The sequence below is a fragment of the Balaenoptera physalus genome (genome assembly GCF_965194825.1).
Source record: "Balaenoptera physalus genome assembly, chromosome: 15".
NCBI classification, from domain to species: Eukaryota; Metazoa; Chordata; class Mammalia; order Artiodactyla; family Balaenopteridae; genus Balaenoptera; species Balaenoptera physalus.
The window spans coordinates 31,582,124-31,605,142 of NC_138894.1; the positions used below are offsets into that span (position 1 = coordinate 31,582,124).

The 23,019-nt window shown below is 52.2% G+C and overlaps 4 protein-coding genes across 16 annotated transcripts; 3 read left to right on the plus strand and 1 right to left on the minus strand.

Annotated features, from left to right (window-relative positions):
- Positions 1 to 38: 38 nt before the first annotated feature.
- Positions 39 to 7,893, minus strand: TTC31 (tetratricopeptide repeat domain 31; the record flags this gene model as incomplete). 9 transcript variants are annotated; one of them, XR_014254168.1, is made up of 8 exons in its annotated part: positions 39 to 1,686; positions 1,874 to 1,975; positions 2,191 to 2,332; positions 2,426 to 2,516; positions 3,270 to 3,350; positions 3,433 to 3,507; positions 3,946 to 4,029; positions 7,717 to 7,893. XR_014254168.1 is itself a non-coding variant. In XM_082427210.1 (6 exons), the coding sequence occupies 6 exons, from the start codon at positions 7,891 to 7,893 to the stop codon at positions 1,675 to 1,677; spliced, it is 534 nt and encodes a 177-aa protein (XP_082283336.1). In that variant the 3' UTR covers positions 39 to 1,674. The 9 variants fall into 9 exon arrangements, 3 of the variants coding, with proteins under 3 accessions (XP_082283336.1, XP_082283335.1, XP_082283337.1); XR_014254164.1 differs by lacking the exon at positions 3,270 to 3,350 and having other exon boundaries at positions 3,437 to 3,507; XR_014254166.1 differs by lacking the exon at positions 3,270 to 3,350 and having other exon boundaries at positions 2,426 to 3,114.
- A 126-nt stretch (positions 7,894 to 8,019) lies between these two features.
- CCDC142 (coiled-coil domain containing 142) lies at positions 8,020 to 15,060 on the plus strand (the record flags this gene model as incomplete). Of its 5 annotated transcripts, XM_082427136.1 has the most annotated exons (10): positions 8,020 to 9,082; positions 9,368 to 9,454; positions 9,534 to 9,683; positions 9,824 to 9,954; positions 10,027 to 10,140; positions 12,868 to 12,982; positions 13,198 to 13,375; positions 13,501 to 13,700; positions 13,862 to 14,019; positions 14,926 to 15,060. In XM_082427136.1, the coding sequence occupies 10 exons, from the start codon at positions 8,020 to 8,022 to the stop codon at positions 15,058 to 15,060; spliced, it is 2,331 nt and encodes a 776-aa protein (XP_082283262.1). The 5 variants fall into 5 exon arrangements, with proteins under 5 accessions (XP_082283262.1, XP_082283264.1, XP_082283263.1 ...); XM_082427138.1 differs by lacking the exon at positions 9,368 to 9,454; XM_082427137.1 differs by lacking the exon at positions 14,926 to 15,060 and having other exon boundaries at positions 13,862 to 14,836.
- On the plus strand, positions 15,028 to 18,001 carry MRPL53 (mitochondrial ribosomal protein L53). Its single transcript, XM_082427212.1, has 3 exons — positions 15,028 to 15,266; positions 15,366 to 15,478; positions 15,571 to 18,001. Exons 1-3 carry the CDS (start codon positions 15,175 to 15,177, stop codon positions 15,702 to 15,704), a joined length of 339 nt encoding a protein of 112 aa, XP_082283338.1. The 5' UTR covers positions 15,028 to 15,174; the 3' UTR covers positions 15,705 to 18,001.
- Positions 18,002 to 18,129: 128 nt separating this feature from the next.
- Positions 18,130 to 22,871, plus strand: MOGS (mannosyl-oligosaccharide glucosidase). The gene is made up of 4 exons (XM_082427135.1): positions 18,130 to 19,581; positions 19,769 to 19,995; positions 20,485 to 20,681; positions 20,913 to 22,871. The coding sequence occupies exons 1-4, from the start codon at positions 19,230 to 19,232 to the stop codon at positions 22,654 to 22,656; spliced, it is 2,520 nt and encodes an 839-aa protein (XP_082283261.1). The 5' UTR covers positions 18,130 to 19,229; the 3' UTR covers positions 22,657 to 22,871.
- The last annotated feature ends 148 nt before the right edge of the window (positions 22,872 to 23,019 follow it).

Sequence of the window (23,019 nt, forward strand, 5' to 3'; positions counted from 1 at the left end):
TCTCTTCCCAGTGTTGGAATCATGAATATGTAGGACAATTGCAGACAAAAATCAGTTTATTTAACACCCACTATGTACCAGGCTTTCGGTAGGTAGGTTCTCACACTTTCTCTTTCAGCCCTCACAACAGCCCTGTGAGGTAGGGATTGCCCACATTTTACAGATGAGGAAACTGAAGCACAGGTGTTAAGAAATCTGCCGAAGGTGACCCAACTAGTAATGGCAGACTTCAATCTGTCATACAGTATTTAAGGGGCCTGAAACCATAAACAATAAAAAGAATTTGGGACAGCTTTAAATAAAGAGGTGCTTCAGCATCTCCTATCTCTAGGTGCAAATGGTGTTGAATAAGACCCATAGGACAGCAAGAGTCATTCATCCTGATAAATGGTTCCTCTAGGAAAGGCATTCTGGAGGCCTAAAAGTCCCCTACAGATCCACATTTAAATGAGCTGAGAGTCCCAGGCAGAGCTAGGGAGGAACCAGCCAGGAGCAGCTGCCAGGATCTTAGAGGAGAAACCAGAAGGTCATGATTCTTATTCAGAAAGTAGAGGATTTTAGCCTTCTTTAGGGGCAGTGACCCTGGGTGGAAAAAATTAAGTAAATTCACATGGGGGAAAGGCTGGTTACAATGCCCAGTGCTGGAGTGGAGAAAGACCATGACCAAAGTAGCAGAAGCCTGGGTACCTGCTAAGGCCCCGTCAGTGGGAGAGCCAGCAGTGCAGGTACCTGGAGTTGTATGGGCTCTGCCAGCTCCAGGCAGGAGCTGGTAAGCTGGTAAATACAAACCCTTGGTGAATCTTTTAGCAGTGGGAGGAGGGGCGCATCAGACCACTGGGCAAAGGAGAGGTCAGAATATGTATAGAAGTGTGGACAGGAAACAGGGCATGAGGAGCTCAGGCTTCAGAAAACAGGGCAAGAACTGGGATTAGGAAGAAGTGAGCATCTGTCAAGCTGAAGGGCGAGACTTGGGCCTTATTCATTACTGTGACCCCATCCTGAGCACAGAGCTCTGGCTGGTGAGTGAGTCCCCCAGGGCCAAGAAGCAGGGCAAGCCTCAAATGCCCCCACTGCCAGGTCTGTTATAGTCTGAAAACCTGAACTTTTGTACAGATCCCTTCTTGAGCCTTGGGGGATTTTATTTTTCCTTACTGCTCCCAGAAGAAGCCATCTGCTTAAGAACCAAAGAAAGCCTATTTCAGTGGATACAGGGCTCCTTTTTCTCATCAGAAGGTCTCTGTGGCAAGAGGTATGACTGCCAGGGATGTTCCCAACCATGGTTTTAGAGTACAGGTCTCAAAATGTGCAGTGAACTGCTACCACACAGTGTCCTTCATCCCTGTGGGATGCACACATGGCCTTGCCTTATTAGGGACAGGTCCTCCTTCATCTGGTGTGAGGTAGGTGCTGGGGCCCAAGTCCCAGGATGCCCCAGCCCTTTGAGGAGTCCTGGAAATGGAGAGGACAGGGTCTTCTGCTCTGAGTATGGGGGAGGGACCAGCTGGAGTGGCTCAGGTGATGTGGGGGATAATGCAAGGGTGGAGACAGAAGGCCAGGGGCCCTCGGGACAGTGCTTCCAGGGCAACTGAGGGAGAGGAGGCCTGAAGGCCCCAGCTCAACATGGGGAAATGCATAGGGGAATCCAGTTGACAGAGGCGGCCCAGGGCTTCCTCCTCACTGGTCCTGCTGAGAAAGAAGAGGGAGGGGCACCTTATACTCCTTCCAGCAGTGCTGCCTGTGCCCCCCTCATCCCATGCATTCCTGCCCATCCCCCTTATTTGTCTGAGGCAGAAGGCAGCACCACTTGGTGTTGCAATCCCGGCCAGTTCTCTCTGTTTCCCCCTCAGCATGAGAGTGGGTCTGGTCCCCTTACCAGAGTGAGTTGTAGAAGGCAGAAGTGGAGCTCCCAGGCTGCGTCATGCTGGGATCCGCCTCTCAGAGTCTCCTGGAACACAGCAGCTGCCTCTTCGAAATGCTTCAGTCCCAGAGGAATGAGAAAGAGGAAAGTTTACGTGTCAGTGGGGTCAGGGAACTTAAAACTGCTCCCTTTCCCAAACTGGCTCCAGTTCTGAGTACCACTAACATTGTGACATTGTGGTAGTAGCTTAACTAGAAAATGTCAAATGTAGACCTGATCCCCACCCTATCCCACTCAAATTCCTCTTCTCCTTCCAACCTCAGACCCATTACCTGCAGTCCCATCAAGGCTTTGCCCAGGTGGAAGAGGCCCCGGGGCCAGCCAGGCCGCAAAGTAAGGGCTACCTGGGCATCAGCCAGGGCTCACACCGGCTGACCCGGCCATTCATGGCAGAATGAGCGATTTCCAAATAACCTGATAAAGACAAAGTGGCCAAAAGTCCAGGTCCTCCCTTGGCACCCGGCCTTGCCCTGACGTCCCAGCACAGAGGCCAACCCCCCCACCTACCGGTGGTACCAGGGGTTGGGCTTCAAGGCCTGGGTGAAGAGGACCATGGCCTTGTGGTGGAAACCATTTTGGGCAAAGCTGGTACCAAACTCTGGGGAGAAGAGAGGGTAGGAAGGTTCAGATGGGGCTATCGCAGGGAGGGATGGGTGAGGAAGGAGAGAGAAAGAATCTCACTCCTGGCTCTGTTGTAAGGCAGCTGCCAGCAATCCTAGAGATGCCTAGGAATGGGAAGCAAAGTCAAGCAGGACTTAAGGCCTCAGCCTTCCCAAATCCTTCTCCTTTGTTTAAACAGTTTGTATCAGGCAACTCATGTAATCCTCATGACAGGTCTGCAAGATGGCATCAGCCCTACTTTCTTGCAGAGGAAACTACCCCGGGTCAGGGTGACAGTGATGGAGCTTGATCCCAGGTCTTTTAATCCTAGGGCCAGAGAACTCCTTCTACTGGTCACTGCCCTCTACCCTTAGATTGCGTAACTTCCCAGAGCCCTCTGGCACCCCTTCCACTGGTTCCAGCTGAGGTTCTTCTGCCCTCCTCCTCACCTCTACCTTATGACTCTGCATGGGGCTCTCTTCTTTTGGAGTGCTTCCTTCCTCCTAACTCATCTTCTCTTGGGGACCCAAGCTCCTGCCTTGGGGCTCCTGACTCAGTCCCTTTTCTCTGCAGGCACTGGGGGGCCAATCCCCAACCTTGCACAAAGCCAGAGACACAAAGGTACTAGATAGATCCAGTGAGTCCCGTGAGCAGAAAGGAAAGTTAAGGAGGGGCAGGGATGAGGTATGTCCTTGAGCAGTGGGAGGAGAGGGTGGGCAGAGACCATGAAGGGAAGGAAGGCGGCTCCTACCTCTTCCTCGCAACACTGTCCCTGAGCTGGGCTCCCAGAGCTGGACGGGGGGGCTCCCATCCCCATCTGCAATGCCTCAGACTGGAGGGAAGGTGAATAGGTGCAGAGTTGGGATCGCCTGCTTTTCCAGCCCCCACCTCCTGGCACCTGGTGCTCTTAGTACCTGCCTGTAGACATTCGCGTTGGACTCCCTGCCATCCTGCTCCAAATGCTCCCTTCGCTTCCGATCCTTCTGACGCTGTAATAACAATGACGAGGAAGACGAAGATGTATTTTGAGCACTATACTTAAACACCCACACACATACACACACACAGTTTGTATCCTGAGACCAATTCTTCATGTGGACAATATATATTACATGCCATGGTACCGTACTAAGAGCTTTGCATACACTATCTCATTTAATCCTTGCAGCTCTACGAGGTAGGTTTTGTTGTCATCCTCGTTTTACAGGTGAAAAAGCAGATAAGACAGTCACCAGGCAGAGGGCTCATAGTAAGAAGGCAGATTCCAGCCCAGACAGCATAGTGTGACTCCAGAACCACTGCACCAAATGGCCTCCAGGAGACCCTCCAGTCCCTGAGCCCCATGGGACCCCCTGGCCATCTAGAGTTCTCTCCTCTTCCCTCCCCCAAGTCCCTCTGGGCTCCCACCCCTTCTGCCCTCCAGCTACCTTCTTTTTAAGTCGTTTCTTCTCTGCTTTCTGTTTCATGCGCTCCTGCTCAGACACCAGCTCCTCAGCCAGGCGGCTGGCCTCCTGGAGGAGGAAGGGCAGGTGGCAGGAAAAGAGAGACAGAAAGCGAAAGGGAGGTAAGCAGTATGAACGAATCTTGGAAGATCCAGATTAGGAGAGAATATAGACATGGGAATTTGGGGACTGGGAGAACTGGAGTCTCATCTCTTCAGTCAGCAGGAGCCTCTGAGGCATGGCCACCTGAAGCAGGTTGTCTGAGTCACTGAGGCAGGATGCTGAGGCACAAGGGCTTTGAGGGCAGGGCTTAGACCCTCGTGGAGGGTATAGGAAGGACTTTTGGAGACCACAGTAGGTGCCCAGTCTCTCAGCCTCCTTGGCCTTGTCATTCTGTCCAGTAGTTTCCCCCTCATAACAGAAATGGTCTGGAGGGAATCTGTCAGGAGGGAGAAAGAGAAGGGAAAGAAAGAACATGAGAAAGAGGAGCATCTGAAAGCCAACCCCCCCACCCAGGGTACCAGCCTGGGCCCGGCCCCTGCACTCCCCACCATGGTGACACAGCTGCAGCCGCCTGCTGCTCCCACCCACACGGATCCGATGCAGGCCATGGGGATCATTCTCCACAGGCCGCCAAAGAAAATCCACTATGTCCTGGGAGGGGGAGGGGACGGGAGACTAGGTTGGTGTTGTGGGGAACTCTGGGAGAGAGCAAGGAGCTTGGCTGGGTTGACCGCTCCACCACGGCAACCACTAACCAGCCACCCAGCCTGGAAAACCTTACTGGCCGACCTCTCCCTGCTCAGCACCTCAAAACACGCTGCTCCTGACTTTCACATGTATCACCTCCTTCGCTAACTCTCCTGCCTTCCCAAGAGCTGAGGGCGGCATTCAGTCCAGGCTTCTCTGACATCCTGTCATTAGGTCAGCCACACTGATGCCCCTGAAATGGAGCCCTCTTTCCTGCTCTTCCAGCGGTGTCCCCTGCCATATCCTTGAATATGAACACCCCCATATAATCCACCCTGGGGCTACCTCAACGCCTAAATGAGTGCCACAGTTCCTGGCTGGCCTCTCCCCTGCACTTTATCTGTTTCTCCCCCAAACCAAGCTCTCAGCAATTACTCCCCTACTCAGAATTTTCCAGTAATCCCCCACTGCCAGGGCCACAGGCAGGATTGAGTCTAGCCTGGGATTCGGAGCCTTCCAAAAAGCTCCTTGGCTGACCTTTCCAGTTTCCCCTTGCAATCCTCTCCTACTTAGCTGCCGTCCTCCCTCTGCCACCAGCCTCCTTCCAGCCTTGGGGTCTTCCCCCAGCTGTCCTCAAATCCCTCCTGGCTCTGAGCTTCTTTCTCACCACAACTTGCCTCACCTTCAAGAGTTCAAATTCCATCTCCCCACAAAGCCTTCCCAGACCCTTTCATTTCCAGTTATGTCTGCCCTCACTCAACCAAGCTGCATTAACATAGCCTGTGTTATATAATTTAAAACCTTATTATTCATTGCTTTTTATTGCTCTCTTAATTAGCCAGGTAGCATAGAACTGGAGAGAACACTGTGCTGGAGCACAGCTGCTTGCATCTTAGTTCTGGCTCTGCCACTACTGGGCTGTTTGATTTTGGACAAGTCATTTAACCTCTCTGGACCTCAGCTTCCTCATTCACAAAATGAGGCAAGACTCTTCAAGGCTTGGCCTGTACATTCTGTGGTTCTAATGAGGACTGTTTCCTTAGTTAGTGTAAGCCATCTTTAAAAACAAACAAAAAAAGGACTGCCTTGACCTTCTATCTCTCCCCAAAACACAGTCTATACTACTCTCTTAATTCACTACCTGGCCACACATGATCTGGCCACCCAATCTCTTCATGAAATCATCTCCTACCCTCTCGCCCTCCTCCAACTGCAGTGGTCTCCTTTGAAGTTCCTACAGTGCACCAAGTGTGCTCCCATTTCAGGGCTTTTGTATTTGTTACTTCATCTGCCTGGAATCCTCTTTCCCCAGTGAATGGCTCACTCCTTCATCCCCTTCAGATCCCTGCTTAAATCTTCTGAGGGAGGACTTCTCTGACCACTCCCTTTAAAAAGCAAAACCTCTCAGTTCCATTCAGTGTTCCCTATCCTTCTTCTTGCTTTATTTTCCTTTGCACTTCTCATATTTGACATACTATATCATTTATTTGTTGACTGGCTGCCCCCACTAGACACTGCTAATTCATTGACTATAGGGATTTTTGTCTGTTTGGTTTACTGCTTTCTTCCCAGTGCCTAAAACAGTGTTCAGTACATAGTTGGTGCTCAGTAAATGTGTGCTGAATGAGCAAAGGCAGAGAGATGGGTGAGGAGGCTATTGTAATAGAGATGCAACCAGGAGCTGTGCCTGAAGAACACTGTGTGATCCAGTGAGTTTGCACTTTGTCCTGTTAGTGATGGAAGTGGATCTAATCTGGGAAGCGAAATGCTCAAATGAAATTGTACTGGGGAAAGAGATGAGTCTAGGGGTGAAATGTTTAGTTAGCAGGTCATTAGAACTGTTCAGGCCAGAAAGAATGAGTTCTTGAACTAAGGTAGTGGCAGCAGAAGTAGGAATGGAAATAATAGATTTGATTGAAGAGACACTTCAGAAGTAGATTTTGTGACTGACTACACGGGTGAGGTACAGAAGTAGAGTTTGTGACTGACTACACGGGTGAGGTAAAGAAAAGGGGAGGAATACGTAGAATGAGTCTCAGATTTCTGAATTAAGCAACTGGATGGAAGTTTGTGTTATTAACCAAGATTAAGATGAGACGAAACGCAACGAATTTGCAAAGATGATGAATTAACTTCTTTACTTGTTGAGTTTGGTTTTAGAGATAACCAGGTAGCAGTTGGAAGTATAGCTTCTCAGTGCTTCCAAATCTGATCCTGTCCCTCCCTCTATAACCCTACCACCTCCTTCAGGACAACCAAACCCATGTGCCAGACCAGGACTTTCAAACCACTTGCTGCCCTCTTGCTCGCCTCTTCTCTCAAACCCATAACTAAGGTCTCACTTCAGTGAAGTTCTCAACGTTTCCTTGCTTTAGTGTCTTTGATCACACTGTTCCCTCTGTTCATAATATCTTTCCCCAAGCAACTCCTACCCACTCCCCAATCCTCAACTAAGAGACCCTCGTCTGCCCCATCCTGCCCACTTCAAGCATTTATCACCGTTGAGTCGTCCCCGCCCCGCCTCCATTTGCGTTGCGTTTCTTGGCAGTAGGGCCCACAGTTACGTCTCTCCAAAGCCCTGGTGGAGCCCCGCGCGGCGCCGGGCCGGGGCAGGGCTCAACACGGAAGGTTGAAAAGAGGCGTGACCGTAAAGGGAACGGGCCGAAGAGCAGCTAAGAGTTATGTTTTGTTTTGGTTTTTTTGGCCGCGCCGCGAGGCTTGCGAGATCTTAGTTCCCAGACCAGGTACTGATCCCTGGCCTCGGCAGTGAAAGCGCGGAGTCCTAACCCCTGGATCACCAAGAAATTCTCAAGGAGTCCTTTTAACCTCGTCGCCGTAGTCCTCAGGACCGAATTCCTTGCAGAGTTTGGGGACAGCAGCGACCCCCAGCGGGCAGCCGGGCCGCAGAGGACAGTATATAGGAAAAGAGGGCGGCGGCGCGTCTAGGGGCCTCGGGGTAGGTGAGCTGGAGCCCTCTGCCCATCGCGTGAAGCACAAAATCCTACTGAAAACAGATCTAATTGGGGCTGCCCCAGTCCTCCTGGACCCCCTCCGGTCTTGTCTCACCTGCTTACCTAGCTTGACCAGCCCCACAGTCTTCGGAATCGGCGCCATCCCCGTCAACAGTGACCCGAAAGTGAAAGTCTGGCATTCGACACCGGCCGAAGGGCAGAGTAGGACAGAGTAGGCAGCCATCTTTGTTGGGGGCAGAAGCCTCCGCTTACGGAGCGCGAGAGAGTGCATGACGGTCCCGGCGGCTCCCGGGCCAGAGATGACGGCTCCGGGAATGGGGCGGAGCCCCGGCTGCGGCAGCCGTTGAGCAGTACGGGGAGGTGGGAATCGTTAGCTTCGTTCCGGACAAGCTGTCCCATGGCCCAAGCGTCTCGCTCTGGTGGCCTTCTGCCTCCGCTGGCTACCGTGCCGCCGTTACGGGCGCAGCCCAGGGGCGCTGAGGAGAAGCAGTGGCAGAGACAGCGGGCAGGCGCTCTCCGCCGGGACGTTCGTGGCTGGCTGCGGCTGCCGGCTGCCCGAAGCATCCCCTGCCTGGACCCACGGCCCGGCGGAACTCCGAGAGGGCAGCCGTGGTGGGCGGTGCCGGCGGACGCAGGAGAGCACCGTGAGGCTGGCGCTGTGGACTGGGGGCGGGAGCCGGCAGCTGGCGGCCCGACCCCTCCAGCGCTGCAGCGTCTCCGGGCGGTGTTGCTGCGGCTGCACCACGAGCGGCAGGAGCTCCTCCAAGCCCAGGACTGCGCCCGCCACCTACAGGCGACCGTGCGCCTCCTGAGGATCCTGAGTCCCGGCGCTCCATCCCCCGGCCACTTGCCTCAGCTGTGCCGCGACCTGCTGGCGCACCCTTCCGGAGGCGCGGTCCTGCGAAGCGGCCTTCAGGAGACACCCGAGTCGCTACCCCTGGCACGCTCCGTCGGACTAGCCGCCCAGCGCCTGGATGCTACTATGGAGATGCAGCTTCGGGCTCTGGGCCAGGCGCCCGCCAGCCCGGGCCTATCGTCCCAAATCGCCGACCTGCTGCTGGCACTTCCCGCCTACCACCAGCTGCAAGGAAAAGCCTTGAGCTACGTTCCAGGGGCAGCGCGCCCTTATCCCCCGGCCCGTGTGCTCCGCCTCCTGGCGGGGGAGCGGGGTTGCCAGGTGGCAGGTTGGCTGGATGAGGCGCTCAGGGGATCCGACTTGAGGGACCAGCTCCGCAGGCGGTGCCAAGAGGAGCGGGAGCTGCTGCCAGGGCTACTGGGCCTGATGGGGGGCGTGACGGGTTCAGTCAGCAGTGGACTGGGGCTTGGAGGGGCTGGGGCCCTGTGGAGCCAGTACTGGACCATGCTGTGGGCAGCCTGTGCTCAGAGTCTGGACCTAAGGCTAGGACCCTGGAGGGACCCCAGGGCAGCGGCACAACAGCTGAGTCAGGCACTGGGTCAGGGTGAGTGATGGGCCTGGGTGGGTGTTTGGGAAGGCTGGGATCTCTTCTGTATTCACCTCAGTCACTTGCCACCTAACTACAAAAACAGGCTCTTTAGAATGAACATGCCCCACCCCACCCCTGGGGGTTCAGGCTATAGCTTCTGGGCTTTCAAGGCAAAGTCTTGCTTTCCATGCCAGCCTTGAGTCTTGGGGGAAGCCTCCCCTCTTCCCCCATCATTGAGTGGGGGCAGTTTTGGGCAAAAGAGGGACCCTGTTTTCAGGCTCCAGTCATTTCTCCCACTAGCATCACTGCCTCAGGAGTGTGAGAAGGAGCTGGCTTCTTTGTGTCACAACCTAATTCATCAGTCTCTTACCTGGAGCTGGGATCAAGGTGAGAAGGAAGGGGCAATGGCAGTGACACAAGCCCCAGACTGCTCCTTCCTTATCAAACCACACCCCCTCATCTTCAGGCTTCTGCCAGGCCTTGGGATCTGCTAGTGGAAATCAGAGCAGCCTTCCCTCATCCTCTCAAACCACTGAACTTTTGCAACAGCTCTTCCCTCCTCTCTTGGATGCCCTTCGAGAACCCAGGTCAGGACTGCTCCTCTGCCGGCCTCCAGGTGAGACAAGGTATTGGGGATGGGGGGATAAGAGAACAGCTGAGGATATCTATCTCCTTTATTCCTTAATCTGTTCTGAAGCCTGCCTCCTCCAACGGTGTTCCGTGGCCCTTCAGATACTCTGTCCCTCCTCTCCCCAGGTCCTGCCCCCCTTTCCCTGGGGCTCTGTACCCTGCAGACCACCCTGCTCTGGTTTTGGGGCAGAACTCAGCAGCATCTGGCAGCGTGGGCCCCAGGTTCCTTCCTGCTCCTGATCCAGAAGGATTTACCTGTGAGTAGCTAGGGAATGGGGAGGGGAGCATCCTGGGCTGGGCTCGGATCTCACTCCCTGTTTCTGCCAAAGCCTCTATTATATGAGGCAGAAGCTTTGTCCAGCCTGGCCTCAGAGGAAAGCTTGGCCCTGGAGGTGGAGCAGCAGCTGGGTCTGGAGATCCAGAAGCTGACTGCACAGATCCAGGTAAGGAGAGCAGGCGACCTGCCAGGGGCCAGCTTTGGGGTTGGTGGGGTGGTTGTGGTGGTGGTAGAACAACTCAGTGCCTTGGAATCGCCGCTAAATTTATCTTTTCTTGCTCTTCACTTTTTGTCCTCTCTTTATTATGGAAAATTTCAAAAAAATACAAAAGTAGAGAGAAGAGTATAATGGACCACCATATTCCTACCACTGAGGCTTTAATAATCATCAACTCATGGTCAATTTTATTTCACTTATATATCCCACCCCCAACTCCCATGTCAGGCTCTCATTTTGTGATGTTAACAGCCACTGATGATTGATGATCATTGTCTATATCCGTTATTTCATTAGAGGGTGCAAGGTGGTGACATTCCAATTCTATCATTCCTTCTTCATTATTAGTTGGATTACTCTTATAAAGTGAAACTTGCCCTCATAAATTACTTGGTTACTTTGAGGTATAATTTGTAGAGAAAAAGCAAGATAAATGATTGACTTTTCCTTTTATTTACTACTTTTTGATATGTTTCTCCTCTTTTCTAAAAGTATCATTTGTATTTTTATTAAAACTGAAATAAAATATTTTAGAAGGCGTCTAATGAAAAAATAGCACTTTAATTGCCCCTCCCCAACTTCGATTTCTGATCCTTGTTCCACAGTAGTAACTTTCATCCACTCTTGGCTGTTTCTTCTAATATTTTCTTATTTTCTTCTAAATTTATGAATTAAACTATTATACTTCTAACTTTTCCCCATTTTACACAGTATCTGTTCCTACTATGGATGATGTCTCTCTGCTTTTTGTTTTCTCTTCCTGCCCAAATGTCTGCTCTTTGCCCTGAATAGGGGCGTGGCTGTAGAGTTCAGTCCCTGCCCCTCTGCTCCTTTTCTCTCTGCATTCCACAGTGCCTTGGTGCTGTAGACCCCCCCAGTTTAGCCCTAATCCACCATCTGCATCTGCCTGTTGGGCATTTATACCTCAATTTACGGCTGCCTCTTTCAACTCAACATGTCCCAGAACAGGCTTTTCATGAGTAGGGTGGACAGTGACGGTTGTGGGAGCTCTGGGGAGGGAACGCCTTGGTGGACACATGGTAACAGAAGCTCCTTACAGGCTCTGTGGCTCAAGCTGGTGGCTGGGCATCCTCAGAGGAGCAGCAGGGGTTACTGGATGTGGGAAGTTCATAGTTCCTTGGGGAAGTACTGGCGAGATGGTCTGACCAAAGCAGAAGCTCCCTGTGTGTGTGTGTGTGTGTGTGTGTTTGTGTGTGTGTGTGTACATGAGCATACACTTGCCCTCGCATGTGCATCTCAAGGGTGGGGGTGGAGGATTGTGAAGGAGTAGGTTGTCATCAAGTTGTGGAGGGCACTGAACACCAGCCCACAGATTTTGGACTTTATCTCATAAGTGATAGGGAGCCATTGTAAGAGCAGGAGGGGAACAGTGAAGACAGTGATAGAGTTTGATCCAGCTATAGAGGTCAGGATAGAAGGGAGGTGGGGAGACATAATATGAGAAGGGTCCAGCTCTTGGTAGTTGCAGTGAGAACAGAGCAAAAGGGGCAGGGACAGTGTGCTCATCACGTGAACCAAACACTGTCCAAAGCAGTTTCATGCCTTGCTTCTCTGCCTGGTGACTGCACTACTGGGCATCTGCTCTGGGCATTCTACCACATACGGCACTGGGATGAAAAAGAAGAATCAGATGTGAGTTTTCTCCTCAGCTGGACTGTAATGTCCCACAGAAAATACTGTCCCATAGTGTGACCTTGTATTTTCCGAGTGTTGAGTGCAGAATTTCCTAACAAATGTCGGTTGACAAAAGAATAATTTCTTTGTTATATATAAGGAAGAAGGGGGTTCTGGTGTTTGGGATAAGAGAAGAAGAGTTTGGATTTAGACTTGGTGGGAGAGAGCCCATGTATCAGGAGCCACATGGGCTCTCTCCCACCAAGTCTGGCCCCCGCCAGGTCCTTTCCTCTCTTCAGGCTCTCAGGCATACAGTCACCTTTTCCTTAGACCTGCCACTACACACCCCACTTCTTGCGTTCTTCTCTTAGATGGGCTGTAGAGACCCCTCCTTTTTGCTGTCTTCTCCCCCTCCAAAAACAAAACCTATCAAACCAAAGAAACCAAACCAGCACATGGGCCTTTTCTTGCTTTGTGGGTTACAATGCTCTGGAGAAATGGAAGTGGCTATAAAGAATATTCAGTGTGAGGACATTCCAAAGGTTCCTGAATCTTAGAAAGTTATATTCATTGCTCCTGGTCTACACGCAGTTCTTGCCTTCCTTTTATAGATGACAGACAGATCGTACAATTCCCTTTTCTTTCTTCAGCCTCTGCCTGTCTGCAGATCATGCAGACCTCTCTCTAGCATCTGCTTTTGAACATTGGCGGTGGTGAGGGTGTCTCCCTTTTTTTTTTCCTATTAACGTTCCTATGGAACAAAATTAACATGGAGGATTTCCATCCTCTGAACCAAGCTGAGGAGAGCAGGGTAATCTTAGGGCAAGTGTCCATAATCTTTTCTCGGTCCAGACCTCTTGGAAAACCCAATAAAAGCTATAGTATCTCTCCTCAGAAAATGCCCAAGCCCATACAATTATGCATACAATTCTGTTCTGGGGCTTTATGGATGCCAGGTTAAACACCTCAGATTTAGAAGAGCATATAACTTGACAAGTCCCTCAGAAATAGGCCCCTTTTACTTTCTCCTTATCCCCACAGCTCCTGCCTGAAGAGTCACTAAGTCTCTTTTTTCAAGAATGTCATAAACGAGCCACACAGGACTTCGAACTCCACATGCCACGGGGTCGGTACTGGCGGCATCGTCTCTGTCCTGGTAAGTCCTCATCCCAGCGTTCCCTTCCAGGCTTCTCAGGGGGTAACAGTGTCCTGGCCCCTCCAAATCCTGGCTCCACTCCTTTGTCTCCATCCTGTCCTCACCTTCTGTGTCCCCTCACCCTGAAATACTACCCTCTTCCCCCAAATGCTCCATTAGGGGCTTGATGGATCTCCCTAGCCTCATATCCTGTCCTTTCTCTTCTCTCACTCCAGAACTTCCCAGTATCCCTAGTGAGTATGCTGGGCTGGTGGTCCGCAGGGTACTGGAGCCTGTGTTGCAAGGACTGCAAGGACTGCCACACCAAGCCCAGGCCCCTGCCCTCAGCCAGGCGCTGACTGCCATCCTGGGTGCCTGGCTTGACCACATCCTCACCCACGGGATCCGGTTCAGGTGGGGAGAAAAGGAGGCCGTGGCAGGGGGATGAATGGAACTGAAAAAAAGGGAGGGGATGGGTGGGGCAGAGCGGTTTGGAGAGGCAGGAGGGTCAGGTGGCCACACTGTACCTTGGCCTTCAGCCTGCAGGGGGCGCTGCAGCTCAGACAAGACTTTGGAGTGGTCAGGGAGTTGCTGGAGGAGGAGCAGTGGGGCCTGTCCCCAGAACTTCGCCAGACTCTGTTCACGCTCAGCATCTTCCAGCGGCTGGACGGGGCCCTGCTGTGTCTGTTGCAGCAGCCCCTGCCCAAGACTCAAGTCCACAGGGGGCCTCCCTGTTGCTGTGAGTCACTCTCCCTCCCCAACTCCAGGCTCTCTTTGCCCCTAGCTCATAACTTTATGTGCCGCATCCCCCATCCTCATCATTGATCTGGCTTCTGCGTGTACCCCACTCCCACACACATAACACTGCCAGCCACCTGCCTTCCACTCCTGCCTTACCAGGTGCATGTAATAAGGTCCAGACCATGGAATTGCCCAGCAGCAGCCTCAACAGCCTGGAGAGCTTGGAGCCCCCTCTTCGACCTGGAGCACTCCCAGCCCAGACAGCTCAGCTGCTAAGCACACTGTGGGGAGAAGGACCTAGCCCTGAGGCTTACCTGGTAGGAAATCAGCAGGCCTGGCTTGCCCTGAGGCAGCATCAGCATCCCCGCAGGCACTTACCTTTTCTTTCCTGCCTGAGCACCAGTTCTGAATCCTAAGGACCCTAATGAGAGCCCGTCAGAACTCCCTATCTGTCTGAAAAAGCCGAGACATTTAGAAATGCATATTAAAAAAGCCTAATTGGGATCTTGGAAGAAAGCATACCTGAGAACCACAAGCTACACAGAGCCTGGACTTAGAAACCTGGAGGTCAGCATCCTTGGGAAGCTTGGGCTTAGTTCCCCATCAGTGAAGACATCTCAGAGCTAGACACTAGCAGTAAGGGGCTAGATGCTGGGAGTAAGGCTTTAGGGTTGGATCCCAGGGGAAAGGGAAAGAGAAAAAGCAATAGAAAGCAGGGAGCCTAGATGCCACTTCCTCTTAAGTCCCTGGAGCCAGGCTAAACACAGAAAGTTCGGGACACTACTACAAAGTTAATTCATCAGGAACCACAGAGGTGGAATAGGAATTTCTACACCTAAATCAGTCCCACGGCGTATACTATATAATAGTACCCTGCACTCCCCTCCCCATCACTATTTTTAGTCATTTAAGAATATTGGAAAAAAAAAAAAAAGAATATTGGGCTGTAGGACCTTCACGTGTAAGCTTCGCTACTCCAGAGTTCCACGTGTTTAATCTTAAACTACCTGAGTGGAGTTTACCCTCTGGTAGGTTTATAATCCCTGCCGTGGTGGTGCCCTCTCCTTGGAAGGGACCAGCAGTTAAGACGGTGTTAACGTAGATCTGGCACAGCAAGGTACAGAGGAGTAAAGGCTGCAAAAGACGTGTTATCGGAGCCAGGTGCAAACGGCTTTTGCCCTGTTTATTGTCTTCACCGTGGTAAAGGGGGCTATTAATGACAGGTAGTGTTTACTGACCGCGTACTTTGGGCGCCCCATACCCTGTGCCGAAATCATCTGTCTCCCTCCTGGCCTTCCTCCTCTTCTCGGCTGGGGAGCCCAGGGCGGCGGCCTGGGGACCAGCACCACCGACCGTAGCAGAGAAGCCGCACGAGGCGGAGGTCGGGGGACTGCGGAAGCGCGTAGCGGCCCACAGCGTCTCGCACTAGCGACACTTCCGCCCGCACGAGTCCTTCCGGGGTGGGGGTCACCATGGCAGCGGCCTTGGCTCGGCTCGGACTCCGCTCTGTCAAGCAGGTTCGGGTTCAATTCTGCCCTTTCGAGAAGAACGTGGAGTCGACAAGGTACGAGGGGGAGGGAGTGCGGACGCGAAGGGGCTCGCCTTCCTCCCGCCGGGGGTCTAGCCCCCTCTGCCGGGCGCTCACGCCGTTTTCTCACCGCAGGACCTTCCTCCAGGCCGTGAGCAGCGAGAAAGTTCGCTGCACCAACCTCAACTGCTCGGTGATTGCGGACGTGAGACACGACGGCTCCGAGCCCTGCGTGGACGTGCTGTTCGGTGGGTCTGGTTGGGAGTCGGGAGGGAGTCGCTAGCTCTCGGCGCCGGCCCCGCCGTCCTCCCGGTGCCTGACTCGTTTGTTTCTTCCCCAGGAGACGGGCATCGCCTGATTATGCGCGGCGCGCACCTCACCGCCCAGGAAATGCTCTCTGCCTTCGCCTCCCACATCCAGGCCAGGGGTGCGACGGGGAGCGGGGACAAGCCGGGCGCCAGTACCGGGCGCTGACAGCGCGGAAGAGACCAACAAGCAGGTTTTCACCTAAGACTGCTAAGGACACATCTAAGAAGAGCTTGACTTAATTACTCAAATCACTATTTGGAAGACCACAGAGCGCAAAAGAAAAAAGAAGGAGCCCTGTGACTACAAATCCAGCCAGTGTTTCTGGGAAGAGACAAGATGGGGAGGGGTCTGGACAAATTTGAATTTATTTCACTTTCTTACCATCACTCACTGCTTAACCCTTTTGAATTTGGCTGCTTCCAGCACTACTCAAGGTACCTCTTACTCTTATTAGAAATGCTGTTTTCTTAGTCCTCATTTTTCCATTTCAGTAGCACCTGCCACTCTTAATTCCCTCCCTTGTGTAACTTCTTTTCTAATCAGGTCCTTTTTCTTCTTTTAACCATAAAGGCATACTACTCTCCTTCTTTCTCTTCTTTTATTTTTGGGGCATCTCATATTCTGTCATGACTTGAACTACCCTCTTGGGTTAAACCCTACATTTCTGTTTGGCTCTAATCTCAAATTCTGTGCTATAGTCAGGGTACTTACTACCAATTTTCTCCAAATTCCACCAACACTCTTTGTCTAACCCTAACCCGATAATCTTATATACTCTCTAAAGTTGACCCTTGAACAATACAGGTTTGAATTGCAGAGGTCCTCTTACATGCCTGTTTTTCAAATAAATACATAGTACAAGTACTACACGATCCGTGGTTGTTTGAATCTGCGGTTGTGGAACTGTGGGTGCCGACTGTAAAGTTATCCCCCCATTCTCAACTCTGTGGAGCGGTTGGGCCCCTAACTCCCATCCCCACCCCCATTGTTTAAGGGTCAACTGTACTTGCCTCCTCTCCTGACTTCCTCATTCCTTTAAAAGGCACTTCATCTGCTCAGCCACTTGAGCTGGAAACCACAGCATTATCTCTGGTTCTGCCCGCTCCCTTTCCCTGCGTATCCAGTCAGTAAGTTCATAATATTCTGTCTTAAACAAAAGCTTCTGAAATGTTCTCTACATTTCCATTCACTCTCTTGTATTATTGTTGCATTCTCCCACCTGGTCTCCTTTTTGCTAACCGTTTTTGCTGCTGCTTACTTTTATCTTTCCAAAGCATATCATTGGTTTTATTATTACAACTTGTTTCAGAGAACAGTGCCTAAAGTACTTTTTAGGCACCCTGCCTAAAGTGTTTTTCATACTAGGTTACCACCCATTAATGTGGATCATGAAGTCAATTTAGGGGGTTAAATCAGCCTTTAAAAAACAAAGTAAAATAGAATAAAAAGTATCAGTAGATGGCACATGGACTGGGAAGTATTCTTTAAGAAACTTAAGTTTTAAGCATATAATCATGAATATAGATATAGGTATTATATAAAGTATGTGTATGTGTGTCTATCTGCATGTACTTGGTTGCAGTATAGAATTATTTCTTACCGCAGGTTGTAGGAAAAAATGGTTGAGAGCCACTGGTTTAGAGAAAAACTTCAGAATGTTCAGCTAGGCAATCAAGAATCTGTGGACACTGGCTGCTGTGTACTTCGCCAAATATATTTCCTCCTACCCCATTACTATACTACTTCTCTCTTAAAATGGTGATATCTTCAAAGGACTGGTTTTTCCCCCTCTCCCTTCAAAGAAAGAAAACTATCAGGAGACAGTATAGTGTAGTAAAAAGCCAGAATTCCTGGGATTGAATCCTAGCCTTTCCCTTAAGTAGCTATGTAACTTTGGACACATTACTTAGCCTCTCAGTGCCTGTTTCTTCATTCGTAAAATGGGGATAATAGTACCTACCTCATAGAACTGTTGAGAGATTAAATGAATTGATATCTGGGACTTCCCTGGTGGTCCAGTGGTTGAGACTCTGCTCTTCCACTGCAGGGGGCACGGGTTCAATACCTGGTCAGAGAACTAAGATCCCTGCATGCAGTGCGGCCAAAGATCAATCAATCAATCAATCAATAAATTGATATCTGTAAACTGCCTATAATATTGGGTGAGCATAGCATAGTATCTAAGAGGCCGTATGTTATAGGCCTCTTTAGTGACGAAAGGATACAACCTAGATTTGAGTCCTCCAGGTCCATGGTTAACTGGCTATTATCCTTGGCCAGATTAACTACTCTCATCTGTAAAAACAGGGATGGTTCAAACACTGCTGTAAACACGGATTGAGTGCTGGCACTGTGCTTATAGATTGTGAACTTGAGGTTGGGGCTGTTTTCTCTGTGTCCCCCGCACCTTGCATAGTGCCTGATACAGAGTGTGCAATAAACTTTTGTTGAATTTACCAATATTTAGCATCAACCTTGTGACTTCAACTGATTAGTACTGAGATACAAAGATGAATGGTGAAACTCAGGTGTGTGTACTAAGTGCTACAATATATTGAATAGGTGTGGACCAGGTGCAATGGTAGCAAGAAAGGACGGACCATTGGGTTTGGTCAGAAGGTGATTGTTAAATGAGTAAAAAGTCTACTAGTGGAGGGTGGGGCCAGAAGTCAGATTATAGTGAAAGAAGAAGTGGGTGTGCAGCATAAAGTAGTAGTTTTATATAATTAGAGTTTGGATGGGAGGTGTGATAATAGCTAGAATAGCATAAGGGTGTGGAGTAGGGTTTTTTTAGAGGATGATGGAGATTTGTACTTTATGAAAACACCTTTTATGCTGAGCTGTTGGAGAGAAGTAACTATGAATCTAAGTTGCATTTCTGAACCATCATCAAATGTAATCTTGGCTCTTCTAGGACAACATCAGGTGCAGGTGCTACCTCTTTCCTACAGCCTTCCCTGACCTGGACATTAGCAATCTTTCCCCTAAGCGCCTTTGCTTCCTGGGTTGTAGAAAAGGGAAAAAAAAAAAAAAAAAAAAAGTACAGCCACCACCATTATGGTCCTTGTAGGGTTTATCTAGATAAGGAATCCTAGACTGAGTGGAGGTATGACATCTAAAATCACAGATCCTCTTGAATCCACTCCATTTCACTAGTAAAGAAGGCATAGGTGTGGACAATACGATTCAGATACACCTGGGTTCCAAGATAGCCGCTTCCCGGCTCTGTAGCCAGGGCCAAGTTACTTGAACTTTCTAGGCCACGGTTTTCAGGCACCTGATTGGGGCGATATGGGGAGCGGTTAAATGTAAAACACTTAGGACAGCGTCTCATGCTTTTAATATACAGTAGTTATTAAAAGAAAAAAAAAGACAAATGTGAGATTGGTTTTTCCTACTAGCCTGTCAACTGCGTGAGAACGCCAAATAAACACCGATCCAGTGGACGCGGCCCAGGGGGCCGACCCCAGGCACCAGCCCTACGCCACGCCGCGTTGAGATGCTGTGGGGCTTAACCTGACGTGGCGGGGCGGGACTTCCGGCGGAAGCGGAGGGGGAGGCACGGGCCGGTGGGTGCGGCTGACATATCAGTGGTGTTCCAGGCGCTGTGCGCGATCCTGGGAGGCGATCCGGGACCCGGGCTCTGTTGCCATCTCTCCGGGTCCCCGCGACGCCCATTTCCGTGCAAGGATGGCTCGGGGCGAGCGGCGGCGCCGCGGGGCGCCGGCAGACGGGGCGCGGACCGCTGAGAGGGCGGCTCGGGGCGGCCCCGCGCGACGGGAAGGCCGGGGCGGCAGGGCCCGGGGCGCGGCTGCGGGAGCGGCTCTGGCCGTCGTGGTCCTGTCTCTGGCCCTGGGCCTGTCGGGATGCTGGCTGCTGGCATGGCATCGTGCGCGGCGGGCTGTCACGCTGCACTCCGCGCCCCCAGCGCTGCCTCCCGACTCTTCCAGCCCCGCCGTGGCCCCGGACCTCTTCTGGGGCACCTACCGCCCTCACGTTTACTTCGGCATGAAGACCCGCAGTCCGCAGCCCCTCCTCACCGGTAACCTGGACCCGGGGCGGGCAGGCAGGCGGGCACTTAATCTGGGCGCCCCAGCTTCGCGCCAGATCAAGGGTGGTGAGGAGTGGATCAGGAGAGTTATTAAGAGGGATGACCCTGAAGTTCTCGGCGACCCAGAGGGACAGGTCCCCTGCTCTCTCTTTGACTTACCTGGCCATTCTACCCCCAGGACTGATGTGGGCGCAGCAAGGCACCACCCCGGGGACCCCTAAGCTCAGGCACACGTGTGAGCAGGGGGACGGCGTGGGTCCCTATGGCTGGGAGTTCCACGACGGTCTCTCCTTCGGGCGGCAACACATCCAGGATGGGGCCTTAAGGCTCACCACTGAGTTCGTCAAGAGGCCTGGGGGTCAACACGGAGGGAACTGGAGCTGGAGAGTGACTGTAGAGCCTCAGGTCAGGGCCCTCAGGACACCCTTCCCCCAGCCCAGACTTCCTCCACCCTTCCTTTGCTGCGTGCAAATGCAGGATAAAGTGGGGGTTAATAGCAGGGGCTCTGAGCCTGGCTGCCTGGTTCGAATCTGCTGCCTGTCTTAAACACTTGCCTGTATGACCATCTCTTTTTACTATCTCTAAGCCTTGGTTTTCTTGTCTGTAAAGTGGAAATAAAAATAGTACGTAACTCACAGAATTGTAAGAATTAAAGGAAATAATATGTTGAGTTCTTAGCATAGTACATGGGACAAAAGTACTATTATTTCCCAGAGAACCCTGTGCAGAGCTCATCTCATCCCACTGGTGCTTACTTTCAGTGACCCTCAACACTGCTAGATGTATGTTGTTTACTATGTTGCTCTCACCTGGTGTCCCTTTCCCTAAGGCTGATTCTCAGGGGAGAGACTGCTAACCTAATGCTGTGTTTTTATGTCCTCATTGGTCTCCCAGGCCTCAAGTACCTCTGCTCTCCCTTTGGTGTCCTTGTTCTTCTATGTGGTAACAGATGGCAAAGAAGTCCTAGTGCCAGAGGTTGGGGCTAAGGGGCAGTTGAAGTTCATCAGTGGACACACCAGTGAACTTGGTGACTTCCGCTTTACACTTATGCCACCAACCAGTCCAGGAGATACAGCCCCCAAGTATGGCAGGTAACTGGGGGAAGAGAGTGTGGGGTGGTGGTATGGATGCTGACTTAGCCTGATTTCCATCTCCCCCATTCTACCCTCTTTTCACCAGGTATTTCCCTTCTCACCAGGCTCCATGTTCCCTGCATTGCCAAGACTCTCCCATCCTGACTCCTGATCACCTCATGTTTTCGCTTTATAATCCCCACCACTTCCTCCTGAGTAATATTTCCTGTTTATCTTTTTCCTTTCAAGCTACAATGTCTTCTGGTCCTCCAACCCAGGACTTCCCTTGCTGACAGAGATGGTGAAGAGCCGCCTAAATAACTGGTTTCAGCATCGGCCCCCAGGGGCTTCCCCTGAACGCTACCTCGGCTTGCCAGGATCTCTGAAGTGGGAGGACGGAGGCCCAAGTGGGCAAGGACAGGGACAAGGGCAATTTTTGATACAACAGGTGACACTGAAAGTCCCCTTTTCTGTGGAGTTGGTGTTTGAATCAGGCAGTGCCCAGGCAGGAGGAAGCCAAGCCCTAGAGCAGCTGGCAGGCAGCCTGCTGACCCAGGCCCTGGAAAGCCATGCTGAAGCCTTTAGAGAGCGCTTTGAGAAGACCTTCCGGCTGAAGGAGAAGGGCCTGAGCCCTGAGGAGCAGGCTTTGGGTCAGGTTGCCCTCAGTGGTCTTCTTGGTGGTATTGGCTACTTCTATGGACAGGGTCTGGTGTTGCCAGACATGGAGGTTGAGGGGTCTAAGCAGAAGGTGGACCCAGTCCTCTTTCCACCTGTCCCTCTTTTCACAGCAGTGCCCTCCCGGTCATTCTTCCCTCGAGGTTTCCTGTGGGACGAGGGCTTTCACCAGCTGGTGATCCAACGGTGGGATCCCCGGCTCACCCGGGAGGCCGTAGGCCACTGGCTGGGGCTGCTAAATGCTGACGGCTGGATTGGGCGGGAGCAGGTGCTGGGGGATGAGGCCCGAGCCCGGGTGCCCTCAGAGTTCCTGGTGCAACGGACAGCCCACGCCAACCCCCCAACTCTGCTTTTGCCTGTAGCCCACATGCTAGAGGGTGGTGACCCTGCCGACTATGCCTTCCTCCGCAGGGCCTTCCCCCGCCTGCGTGCCTGGTTCTCCTGGCTTCATCAGAGCCAGGCAGGGCCACTGCCACTATCTTACCGCTGGCGGGGCCGGGACCCAGCCTTGCCAACCCTACTGAACCCCAAGACGCTGCCTTCAGGGTTGGATGACTATCCCCGGGCTTCACACCCTTCACCCACTGAGCGGCACCTGGACCTGCGGTGCTGGGTGGCACTGGGTGCCCGTGTGCTGATGCAGCTAGCGGAGCAGCTGGGAGAGGCTGAGGCAGCTGCAGAGCTGGGCCCACTGGCTGCCTCCCTGGAAGCAGAGGAGAGCCTGGATGAGCTGCATTGGGCCCCAGAGCTAGGAGTCTTTGCAGACTTTGGGAATCACACGAAAGCAGTGCAGCTGAAGCCTAGACCCCCTCAGGGGTTGGTGCGAGTGGTGGGCCGGCCCAGCCCTCGCTTACAATATGTGGATGCCTTGGGCTATGTCAGTCTTTTCCCCTTCCTGCTGAGGCTGCTGGACCCCAACTCATCCCGCCTTGGACCCCTGCTGGATGTTCTAGCTGATAGCCGCCAGCTCTGGAGCCCCTTTGGTTTGCGCTCCCTTGCAGCAACCAGCCCCTTTTACAGCCAGCGCAATTCAGAGCATGATCCTCCCTACTGGCGAGGTGCTGTGTGGCTCAATGTCAACTACCTGGCATTGGGGGCTCTTCACTACTATGGGCATCTGGAGGGTCCCTACCAGGCCCGTGCTGCCAAGCTCCACAGAGAGCTCCGTACCAATCTGGTGGGCAATGTGAGGCGGCAGTACCAGGCCACGGGCTTCCTGTGGGAGCAATACAGTGACCAGGATGGGCGAGGCATGGGCTGCCGCCCTTTCCAGGGCTGGACCAGCCTTGTCCTACTGGCCATGGCTGAAGACTACTGAAGGGGGAACATGGGAGGGGAGCCAGGCCTCTTAGGCCACTCTGGAGTCGAGGGACAAGGTCTCTCACTTCTGCCCCCAGCCCTCAGGTACCAGTGCTTCAAACCCTCCTCAGCTCATCTCAGGTGTCTCCTTACTGACATCCCACATAGCCCTTGAGTGAATGTGAATTCAGAGTCTATTTTTCTAAATAAATGGGAAAACCATGCCAAACTCTATTGCTTTTGCCAACTTTGCCTCGCCAAGAGGTCTTAGCTCAGTCCAGGCCTTAGGGCTGCCTGCTGTCCTTCAGAGTAGGTGGAAAAAGTGGCCATTGACTGTCCCCTCCAATCAAGTGCAATGCAGTAAGTTGAGCACTAGTCCACC